This window comes from Cebidichthys violaceus, unplaced genomic scaffold (genome assembly GCF_023349555.1).
Source record: "Cebidichthys violaceus isolate CVI_PGR_0920_01 unplaced genomic scaffold, fCebVio1.0.p SCAF_116, whole genome shotgun sequence".
NCBI classification, from domain to species: Eukaryota; Metazoa; Chordata; class Actinopteri; order Perciformes; family Stichaeidae; genus Cebidichthys; species Cebidichthys violaceus.
In genome coordinates, this window is record NW_027176281.1 from 171,066 (window position 1) to 183,565 (window position 12,500).

Below are 12,500 nucleotides of genomic sequence, written 5' to 3' on the forward strand. Positions count from 1 at the left end.
TAATCTAAACCTGAGTGCAGTCAGAATAAAGCGTTGATCATCACCATGAGTTGCTACGAGCAGATATTGACTTCATCATATACTTTTATGAACAGTGTTTACTCACTATGTTAATACGTTGTAACTCAGATGGCATTACATAACCACCCCCCCCAATCTTCTGCTACTCTCGCCAGTATCCGAAGTGCGTTACGATCTGACCGCCGTTGCCCTTCCTCTGCCGCTCGCTACACACACACACACACACACACACACACACACACACACACACACATTACGCTTCCCTTAAACCAACGATGTCACATGTAAGCATGTGGACCGGCTTTGCCATGAGTACATTTAAATGCATCCATCCACCACGAACGCATCGATGTTGTGAAGATCAGCAGTATCTGTTATTCAGAATGTACCGGCCGATACGTACGCCAACATGTGAATAAGGGGAGAACTGGCACATATTGACATATATATATATATATATATATATATATATATATATATATATATATATATATATATATATATATATATATATATATATATATATATATACAAAGATATTTGGAAATTATTATTATTTTCTTTAATTTTGCAATGAACGTTGAAAATGTTTTCCATGAAGGTAACCTGAGGTTTGTTAACGTTCTCCCAGGCTACAGGGTTGTGCATTACGTTTTCTCTCGGCGCTGCACTACAGAGGCCTGAGCGTGCGACCGTGTGGCTCCTCCAGACTTCCATTAATCGTAATGACCCGGCCAAATCAATCAAACCAAAGCAGTTTGGGTCCATTTTGGGGAAGTCAAGCAAACTGCTTCTAATGTGCTAAGACCGTCTTAGGATTTCCTAGTTAAAACTCAAGTGGGGACTTTTTTTTTTTTTTTTAGAAAAGTTTTGAAAAAGACATTTTCAATACCTGGACTCAGGCCGCGGTTCTTAACTTCACTAATATTGTATTCCTTCAATTATGTCCAGCTGTCACGTTCCACGGATCAGGCTTTTAATTCATCTCAGATTCCCTATTGAACGAAGGAATAATACAGTTGTGTTCTAGTCGAGGATACTAATGTCCACTGTTTTATGATGGGTTGTACGTGATTCCTATTTGTTGATGATGTTTGTTTGTTTGTATCAATAGATTTGTGTGCATGTATGTGTGTGTGTGTGTGTATAAGATGGGTAAACTCTATTTGATATGCCCAGCCACCGATATGGAGAACAACAGTGCTGTGCTTCTATTGTCTCGTGCTGCTCTATGGGGGTTAGCTGGCACTGCTTACCAACAGATGTGTTTCAAATCATTGTTGTTATTTACCAGTGATAGGCTGGAGCTCAAGGAAATGTCCCCCTGTTCTGATTTATTCATTCGGACAGTGGATTTACGCGGAGATGCTGGAAACCTGGATCTCTTCTGCATGGATAGATGGGCAGATTTATTATTCATGAAGCTAATGCATTGTTTCTGTTGCTTTATTTCTCTTTTCTTTTTTTTTTTTTTTGGTTCTCTCATCCTGCTCTTTTTTATCTCCCCCCCCCCCCCCCCCCTCTCCCATCTTCTCGATGGCGCACTGCATTCTCTCAGGCAAAGGTTGGCAGTTAAATGTCTGTGTTGAAATGAGAAGTTTGAAAGACGAAGCGCTATCTCTGTATTTATATATATATGGGTGTGTGTGTGTGTGTGTGTGTGTGTGTGAACTGATTTAAATCGCTCTTTGAGCCTTACAGAATGGCGCTTTAAATGTTAAATGGGGGTTGAAGCCTGCCTGAACTAATTTGTAGGGCTTTGCACCATGTTGACATTTAAATGTGATAAGAATAGCAAACTGTACCGCCGACCTATTTTGAAGATGCTTTCGGAATACATTCGCATCAACTGTGGCCTATAATTAATAAAAAAAGACAGGCCTCCCTCGCTCCAGATTTGATTATAATACAACCTTATAAACACACCAGGGATAGATGAGAGGAGACGAGGGGAGAAGAAGAAGAAGAAGAACTAGGGGAGGGAAGGAAAAGAGAGAAGAATAACAGGAATAAAAACAAGAGAAATGATGGGGGCAGGAATTAAGAGGGAGGTGGATTGCGAACACCTGGTCTTTGAGGCAGATTGCGTTGGCTGGCTGCTGTGCTATCACATTACTGTGATCCTGCCTCTCTTGTTTGTCAGAGAATTGAGGAGAGAGAGAGAGAGAGAGAGAGAGAGAGAGAGCGGGTGGTGGCGGCGGTGGTGGTAGGGGTGGGGGGGCGGGGTCGGGGGTGTGCAAAATCAGCATGCAAATAACACCACATTGTTAACTTAATCAGATGCAGGGGGAGAAAATATGGAGAGGGATGGGAGGAGTGCGGTGGGGTTGAAGGGGAGGGGGGGGGATTGCCAAGGAGGTGAGGCAGAAAGAAAGGAAGAGTTTTTTTTTGTGTTATTTTTGCGGCGATGGGAGACGGCAGCAGAGGGTGCGCAGATTATAACCACCCACACCCCGACTCCACCTCCCACCTCCCACCAACTGCCCACATCCAACACCCCGGGGCTGCTCTGGAACTTATGGAGGAGCCGCTGCATGTGTGTGTGTGTGTGTGTGTGTGTGTGTGTGTGTGTGTGTGTGTGGAGAGAGGGGGGAATGTGATGGCTGCAGCCTCTTCAGCGCTCCGTCAAGTGGCAGGCACAAAGCGAGCTAGCTAGAGAGCTAGTGAGCTAGCGAGCCTCGGCCAGGCCGCCGGTGTCAGACGGCTCCGCGGTGCCGTAGACGTCAGGAACAATGAGAGAATACAAGGTTCCCGATGCGAGCAGCCCCTCAGACACCAACGACAGCGGCTGTTGTGCCTCGTATGAATACGAAGCCGCTCCTCCCAAAAGGCCACAGCTGCGCTGTTTGGGATTTTAGGAATGCGTTCTTTTAGGGTTAGCGCCTGATCAGATAAATAAAAGCATTATCTTCCCTGCGCGGCTTTTTTACGTGTTTGTTTTACATTTTTTCACGTCATAACATATTCTACATACACAGACGCGTGTGTGTGTCTGTCTGTGTGTGTGTGTGTGTGTGTGTGTGTGTGTGTGTGTGTGTGTGTAGTGGGACAGTGTAAAGGGACAGTTACAGGAGATTGTCTTTTGTGTAAGCTCCAATACAAATCTGTGTGTAGAGAGGTCATTTTTCATTCTAACCATCCACTGCCTTAATGAATTTAGCCAGAGCATGCATGTACAGCAGTGTGTGTGTGTGTGTGTGTGTGTGTGTGTGTGTGTGTGTGTGTGTGCGTGTGTCGTTTTAATGAGTGTGTGTGTACTGTAGCCTTTGTTGTGGGAGATAAGTCTGTGACGATGCTGAAGGTCAGGCAGGGCAGAGAAGAATGAGAGAAATGCAGTGTTGGCCGGGACAGACAGCTCCGAGCTGATGCTCATGGTGTAGACAGACGCAAGGAGTCCTGGAGCACGGCCACAGCATACCTTCTGAGACACACACACACACACACACACACACACACAATAGATACACTTGTTAGCCTCTTGGTTTGGATACTGACTGAATTTATTTTGCATAAAATATCAATTTAAATCAAACATCTTAATCATAATATTTTACAGCATGTCCTCACTCCCAACTTGTCAAATAGAGACGCTTTACCCGTGGCCCTGCGGACGCTCTACATACCCCTCTAGCATCACTTTTATACCTGTCGGGGGACGGGGGGGGGGGACGGCGTGTCAGTGTCTTTTCAAAATAAACTTCCAACGTAGGTCTCCTGAGTTTTTAGGTACAGACTTTAGGTACAGATCGTGGCGAGGCACGTCCGCCACGTACGATCTGTATGTTCATTTAAGTCACGTACGCGGCGTCAAAAGTAGGGTTAAGAAAAGTCTCCTGGGGTGAAACTCAATCCACCTCGACCTCTTCCCCACTCTGACTCTCTAGCTGGTTATCCGTCGTCGGTTGCTCTGACCGTCTACCAGAGATGTGGTTGACATCGGCGTTAGCTGAAAGCCTGGTGCGTCCCATACAGACACTAAAGGGTGCCTCAGACGCTGAGGGGCGTCTGAGGCCAGCGTCGCAGCCTTCGAGGACCTATATGTCATGTGTTGTGAGGACAAAATGTTCTCACACACACACACACACACACACACACACACACCCACACACACACACATACACAGACAGGCTGTTTGGATTCAACTTTATTTTCTGTCCGTTTTTACACATGTATGAATTATCCACACACACACACACACAGTCTACACTTGAGCTGTTGCGAGTGCCCAGGTGCTTCTGCATCATTTTTGCGTGGATCACACTCTGAACATATGTGTGTGTGTGTGTGTGTGTGTGTGTGTGTGTGTGTGTATAGCAGTGTGTTTTGTAGTCCGGATCACAGAGAGGCCTTCAAAGAAAAAAAAAAGTGTTTCACCCAACTTCTCCTTCCTGCTTTAATCACGGCTGATTTCACTGAGGCGTTGGCATCGACGCAAACGCTGACATGCCTCTTCCTCTCTCGCTCCTTTTTCCCCCTCTTCATCCCTCTTTCATTTCTTTTATTTCCTCTCTGATCTTAAGAGCAGTCGCCACGGTGTTTTTCTGATAAAGTCTGATAGATAAACATGCTCTCTTACGTCCCCGAGGCCCTCCGCCCTCTCTCCCGAGAGCACACCCCTCCAAAGCACTTCCTCTGCTACAATTAGTCTGTAATAAATACACCCTGGCCTTAAAGTAGATAATGCACAATTCACTCCCACTCTTTCTTTCCTTTCACATTGAGTGCCACATTAGCTCGCCGTACATATCTGACTTTCTGCAGCGAAAGGAGAGAAAGAAGAGTGCGGTGATTTTTTTTTTTCTTTTTCTCTCTTCCCTCTTCCTCCCCCAGGCACGCCGACGAAAGTGCGTGAGAACAATAGCCGTCATGAGGCCACTAAGAGATATTGTAACACACATGCGGAGAGTCGCGAGCGTTTCCACTCCACTCTGAGCTTCTAGATGGCTTTGATAAGATTAGTTTGCTTTCTTAAACAGGAAGTGTGCTGCTTAAAGGAAGAAAAAAAAAAAAAAGACACAGCCTGGTTGCATAATAAGTTTAACTACTTCTCAGAGAGCTGAAGTTCCCTTCAAACTCTTCAGATTAACGGGCGAAAAAGAGAAGAGACGCAGAAAGTGGGAGAGGAGAGAGATAGAAAGGGGGAGTTTATCAAAGTGATGGAATAAAGAGAGATTTAACACGGTCATATTAAAAAGACATGCGGCAGTTTCAATATTTAAAAATCCCATTTGCTTCGACAGAAGAGCTTTTTCATTCAAGAGCATATGGCAGCAGTACCTGTATCCAGCCTCTCTCTCTCTCTCTCTCTCTCTCTCTCTCTTATCTCCGTCAAAGACAAAGGGGAAGAAGAAGGGAGCGAGGGGGGGGGGGGGGGGGGGGCTGAGGGGGAAAAAGAGATACTTTCAAACAGACATTCAGACATTGAAGAATCATTCAATTATCGGCAGCATGATGTAAAATAATTACCTGACTCGCTTCCTGTAATGAGTGCTGCTAATTAGCCATAGACTTTTGTTTTAGAGAGAAAGTCCCAAACTCCCAACTGCAGAGAAGCTGTGAAAAGAAATGTTGTATGTTGAGGTAGCACCTCATCTGTTCTCACACACACACACACACACACACACACACTGACTCTTCACTATAGGCTCACTTGGCTTGAAGGCACGATTTACCTCCCAATGTATGCACACACAGCTCTCGGTAAATAGTCGAGAGTGCAAAAAAAATAGATCCTTCTTCTCTTAATTAGCTGTGCAACAATTAAAGTCTCCTCTTAGTAAATTGAACCTTTGTCTCCCTAGTTTGATTTCAGCACCTGTCACAACAACCCCTCCCTTTACCACCACCTCCACACCCACCACTATTACCTCCAACCCCCCCCCCCCCCCCCCCCCCACCACCACCACCACCACCACCACCCCTTGACTGTAGTCATTATGCAAAACTCTACCAGAATGCGCCCAGCATGAGCGGAAGAAAACAGCAATTATTTCTGATATTCTGTTATTTAGGCCGTATTGACATTCAACTACTTTCTCTCCCTCTCTGTTTGTCTCCGTCTCGCTGCCGCCACCTGAGAAACAGAGTGAGACTCCACTCAGGTTTTTAGTCTCAGCCTTGAGTCGTGTATGTCATCGCTGCAGTCGCTCCGCAAGAGACAAAGGCAGCGCCGGCCCCATAATGTGACCCACAGATTTCCGTGTGTGTGTGTGTGTGTGTGTGTGTGTGTGTGTGTCTGTTTGTAGCGCAGAGGGTTACCAGTGATGTAAGCTGTGACAGATACACTGTGGTCATTGTCTCTCTGACCTCTTTCTTCCCGCGGTCTAACCATGCGTGAGCGGTCCGCACCGCCATGTTTGTCGTTTCGCACGCACACACACACACACACACACACGCGCACACAGTGTTGTGTGTCCTGGTTTTCTGACTGATTTGACAGGGAGAGGAGTTTAGTCGCGAGACCGGAGCGCACAGGTGCGTTACAAAACATCAGAGCCAGGAGGAACCGGGTTTTATTCCAGGTTGTACCCTTGGTTCTGTAAAAGAAGCACTTCATATGTGCTATTCAATGCTTACCAAAAAGGACTGTATCAGTGAACTGATAAATATCTGTTAAATAGCTCAGGAATACACAACAACAGTAAGAAACGAATCAGCTGCATTAGCTGCAGTGTTAAATCAGGAGTGACGGAGTAAGGACAAGATGAAGCACGTTCACTATTCATGTCGTATTTCTTTTTTCTCACTGAACTTTGCTAAAACAGTGGCTGCTTAACAAATTGTGTGGCGCTATTAATCCCGCGCTCAGCGCTTTATTCGCTGCAGCAGGGGTCCGTCCACGCTAGCTGTGACCGCTATTGTGGAGCAGTCGGGAGGGGAGAGGTGCTCACAGATGTATATGCACACACACACACACACACACACACACACACACACACACACACACACACACACACAGAGACAGAGACATCTGCAGGTCACCATCATCATAGTGGGAATAATACCAGGGATGGTTATCATAAAGGGAAGCTTTGAGCTCCCGGCCGTCTTGGGAAGATGATTTGGCTGGCCCGGAACAATGAACTGTGGGAATCCGCTTGTCCTGCATTGATCTTCCTCCCATGGCATCCCCTGCAAGGCTGTCAGAGCGATGGGCGGATAAAAAGGCCCACAACATTTTTCTTTCCCCCGCTCTCGCTCCCTCCCGGTGTCTTTCTTTTCTCTCTGTCGGGGGGGCGGGGGGGCTCCCACTGATCAGCGGGGATGAGCTGAAAGTTGAACTACCTGTTGACAGGAGCTCTTAAACAGCCCTCAATGACATATTGTGTGAGAGAAAGCGGGGTGGGGGGGAGTGGGGGGGGGAGTCAGGGGCTCCTGTTCATTCATATTTGTCACTGATCTATCGAGTCCGTGCTCATATTTTCAGTTATGTTAGTCCAGTGTTTTTTTCTAAGTTTGAAAATGTTGGATGTTGTTTTTGTGCAAAACAAAAAAAGAAAAAAATATATTTTTTTTGGTTCTTTCTTGTGTTTCGTTTTAGAATTTGTCGGCTACAAATTGGTGCATAAGAATGCGGTTGTTGTTTTTGCCAATCACAGCTCTGGCTCTTTCAGGCTCCAAGTAGTAGTAGTAGTAGTAGTAGTAGTAGTAGTAGTAGTACTAGTAGTAGTAGTAGTAGTAGTAGTAGTAGTAGTAGTAGTAGTAGTTTACAAATGATTGCAAATATATGTATTGGAAAAAAAGAAATCACATAAAAGTAGATGCTTGTCTGTTCATATTTGTAAAAAAACAACAACAATGTCCCCATATTTCAAATCAAATTGAGACGAGATCTCAACTGGGCCGTGTCTGCACCTCTTCTTCTTCTCCCCCTTTTAAAGACACAACAATCCATCTCCGACGCTTCACATCTCTCTTTCTTTTTTGCACATTTTGATCAAGAGGCTTCAGGGATGGGATGGAGTTCGGATTGGATCTGTGTGACTGTCTTCCATGTGCAGTTCAGAGTGTTTTCGCCTCATTACAGAAAGTAATAAAGCAGTGAAGTCAAAGAGCGAGAGAGAGAGAGAGAGGAAGGAAAACAAGGCAGCTTCTTTATTGAATTAATTAGACGCCTCGCAAAGACTACCTGCAATAGAAAGAAAACCCACTCATGTCGGGTCTGTTCTACCTCTAACTCCAACCGAACACACTTTCCGGCTGTCGGTGTCGGATACGACGAGGAAGTTGTACTTTGAAACGACTCGCAGCTTTGGAAATCATCTGATTGTCCCTGCAGCTTATGTTTAATATTTAGCATTCAACTTGTAACACATGGTAAACACCCACATCGTCCCTTCAACCACGGACCAGTGCAGCTGCAAACACCCCCCCCCCCCCCCCCCCGTCACATTAACGATTTGGTGGAAATATGATGGAATTCAGCACATTGTGAATAATGATTGATTTGTTTAATGCAATGAATTACTTCATTAGGACTTAATGAGGTATTGCATTGTGATTAGTCGATGGGATCCGTGTCGATACATGTCAAAATAACAAAGTAAAGTCCAACTAATGGCTTTTCGATCCTTCAATTTCTCTCCATCTTGTCTTAAATGTCACAGCAAAGTTTTGTGACAGAACTGAAAGTAAATTCCAGAAGTGTATTTGCGTGAAGTAGTTTATTTAAGCGTGAATTCATAATAGGTAGCTATTCCTAATATTGACACTGTCTTTCATATACTTTATGTGGTTACAATTAGGGAGAAACACATACAAATCCCTTATGCATTTATGATGCATGGTACCATTGATAAGACCGAAATGAACCGAGCACATTCAAATGCTGACTGAAATACACTTCCATTGTGTTACAGATACCACTTATAATTAAGCTGAGGCTCGAAGAGAAGAAGAAAAAAAAAAGAAAGAAAGAAAAAAGAGCAGAGGAGAAAAATGCATTTAGAGAAACTGAGTGAAATCAGTTTCTGTGCGCGTGCGCGGAGGATACTGTGTGTTTACGGGTGTGCACGTGGCGCTTTGCTGAATATTAAACCACAAACTATAAAGACAACAACTGAACTGTCGTGAGAAAAATGCTAAAGGAAGTCTTTGTGGTTTCAGAAGGTATCAGAGGGAGCCAATAGTTTTTTAATGAGGCAGCATTGCTGTACATGCCAGGAAATGATAAGGTTATACAGGTTAGAGTAACGGCCGACAGATAGTGTACCGGCACAGAGCTACAGAGTGGATGTGTTGTTCACATCGGAGTCGACACTGCCATGGCAGACGCACTGAGGCATAATGGGGACAAAGTGGCACCAAGTCTTCCCTTAATACAACGGGTAAGAATGACAAACCTGAGCCTCTGTCTTCTAAAAGCAGAGTACAATCATACTGCGTACAGTCGTTGTCTTCCGTGCATTTGATGTGGCGTTCTGCTTTGGAGTCGTAGCAGTCAGCGTGAGCTGTTGTTGTGATATCTCTGGGCAGCCATTTGATAGCGCCGGGTGAGTCGCACTAGTGTCTTTTAGAGGGCATGCGCATATTGAATTGTTGTCTGTAGTCAAAGGGCTGTGTATGAGTCTTTGCCTGTGTGTGTGTGTGTGTGTGTGTGTGTGTGTGTGTGTGTGTGTGTGTGTGTGTGTGTGTGTGTGTGTGTACTTGTACATCACCCTCAAATTCCTTGTGTGTGTGTGTGTGTGTGTGTGTGTGTGTGTGTGTGCGTGTGTGTGTGTTGATACGAGCAGAGGGAGGATGTCACATAAGAAATGTCCTTTTTAATCAGGGGGAAAAAATATAAAATGACTGGGGAGCGGGGCGAGCATATTAATGTGTCTCATTTGCATACGCTCGTCAGCCAGGATACGTTTATGAAAAAACACAAACCGGATTCGTCAGTTCGCTTCACATTATTCCATTGTCTATCTGCCTTTGTTATATGTTAAAGATAAAGGCAGAAATCAAATTGAAGAAAAGGGCAAGCTGCTATCTCCCCAAATGAGCAACAGCTCATCAGCCTAGTTTAAATCACAGATTTCTATTCCAAAAGGCAGCCGCCTCCGTAAAAAGGGCCCATTCAAATAAGGTCTCCTCCGATATATGCACGCCCCGTGATGGAAGCTGGGGGTGTCACATAAATACAATTTAAAACCCAAGCCATTCAAAGCAGTCTAACAAAGTTTTATCTTTCTTAGCAAATCTCTCCCAATATTATCCTCACCATAAATGTACACGTATACAGCATGTATATGTATATATCTTCAATCAAGTATAAGCTTTTTTTATTATTAGGCTTTTTACGATGCTTTATTTCTCAGATGAGCGCAGCATTATTCAAGTCACACGAGAGCGCGGCCATAACATCAGTCGTAAATTTAAGTGGGCTTTGACAGGGGCATATCTTGCTGTTCCCAATAAGCCTGCAGAACATAGCATGCCCATTATATTCTTGATGAATTCAGTAAAATTGCTTAAGATACTTGCGGGGGGAAGAAAAACAAGGAGAATTCAAAAGGGCAGCCCACAAGTGTCACATTCCTTTAAACACAAGTGGAAGCTGCTCACAGTGTCTAATTCATGTCCGCCAGATAAGAATCCACCATCGACAGTGTGTTGGAGGGGCCGGTGGCTAAAAGAACAGGCACCCCTTATGTCTACTAACCTCCTACTGACGGGCGACAGTGACGGAAGAGGGCAAAAATTCAAATGAAGGAGAAAACAAATGAGCCAAGCACAGTGTGGAGTCCTCCCTGCTTTCGACACATACTGTAGGTGGAGAGAGAGAGAGAGAGAGAGAGGGAGAGAGGGAGAGGGAGAGTCTTGAAGAACCTCAGTTGCCCTTTGTGCCTGTAAAGTGTATACCGAACATGTGTGCACATATTTTGAATGTGGGTGTGCCCCATTGCTGCCAGATTGTGTCCATAAGCTGAATAAAATGATCCCACTTATCTCTAAAGTGAACTCACCTACTGCCAGTGCTTTACACTGCCTCTCCATGAAAGCATTTTTTTTTTTTTTCTTTTTTTTGATGATTATAATCATGCGTTATAGCACAGTGGCTTCCACAGCATACTAATCAGCTTAATGAGATATTATACAATATTTTGTTGACCAAAGCAGAACCGTGGTTATTGTTTCTGAGGGTTTGACCCCTGCCAGCAGCCAGAGGAAGTGTGCAGATAGATGTTTATACGTCTCCATCTGGAGAGCAGATGGATCTGCATTAAAAGCAATGTTATTATTCTTTTTTTTGGGGGGGGGGGGTTATTTGTTCACTGATGTTACACATATGAACTGGAAACACTTTCGCTGACAGTACAACGGAAAACACTGGTATGTTCTGGTTGCGTCACAGCAACCCTCGACTACAACGTTGCTCCGTGTGGCACAGCAGGCACAACAAATACAGTAGACGCTACCTGCTTTTTCCTCTCAACCGCGTGTCAACCAATGCAACTTTGGCAACCCGTTCAACACAGCCAACTGTTGTTTGCTCCATCCTAGAAACTATAAAAAAAAAAAAAGGTCTAGGTAGAGAGAGGAAGACAGGCAGAGAGAGAGAGAGAGAGAGAGAGAGAGAGAGAGAGAGAGAGAGAGAGAGATAGAGAGAGAGAGAGAGAGAGAATTGGGGGAATAGAAAGAAGCAGAGGGAGAGCAAAGTGATTCACATCAAATGTAGTGCGCATCTTTAATGGAATTTTGCGCCAAGACAAGTGTCGTGGCAACAAGATAAGACTGTTGTGTTTACTGGAGTAACCCCTTGGCTTTAAGTGCTATTGTTAATATCATAATTGTAGTATTGCGGTGGCTCCCCGACAATGCCGTTGCTCCGTTTCATTAAGGCGTGTAATTGGAGGAATTCTGATAGGATGGGCACAAGTAGCTTAATTATACACTGCTCACTGTGTTTACAGAGTAATTATTCCATCCAAAATGGTGTTACATTTTGAAAAAAGTTCACTCCAGGCCCTTGGAGCTGACAATTCTCACAGTGCTCTATGCATCAAAGTCAATGCGTTTTATTTCCCTACGCTGGGTGACACAGCACAGGTGTTGTTTTTCCCAAGAGAACAATCACATTAGTCCTGAACATGTGGATGGATAATATCATATCTGCAATCTGGGAAGGAAACACTAAGATAACCGTGCCAAAGTATCTTTCAAATGTATTTTTGAATGTTTTTTTTGTCTTTTACTTTTTCTAGTTCTATTAATTCTAAACTGTTTCCTTATTTCTGTCTGGTTTTACAGGATGGAGGACTCTAGTTTGTGTCTTGGTGTGTCGTCAGCGGTGCCTGACGCTGATGCCCATCTGAGCAGCGCTGTGTTAAATGGCCGCTACCCCATCAGTCAAAAGCTCCACCAGCTTACTGCCCAGTTAGGACACGCCTTTCCTGACCTACACCGCCCACAGCAGATCCCTGAAGAGAAAGCAGCCACGCCTTTGGACGAGAAGACCCACCACGCGGCCCTGGCCAGTCAACCTATCAGCAGTC

At 44.7% G+C, this 12,500-nt stretch overlaps 1 protein-coding gene across 2 annotated transcripts in view; it reads left to right on the forward strand.

The window, feature by feature from the left end:
• znf536 (zinc finger protein 536) overlaps positions 1 to 12,500 on the forward strand; it is a 63,849-nt gene that overhangs the window by 49,017 nt on the left and 2,332 nt on the right. For both annotated transcript variants that reach the window (XM_068705389.1, XM_068705390.1), the window contains exon 3: positions 12,256 to 12,500. This exon is cut by the window's right edge and continues 2,332 nt beyond it. In XM_068705389.1, the coding sequence (XP_068561490.1) occupies positions 12,257 to 12,500 (244 nt within the window). In that variant the 5' untranslated portion in view covers position 12,256. The remainder of the gene's footprint in view (positions 1 to 12,255) is intronic.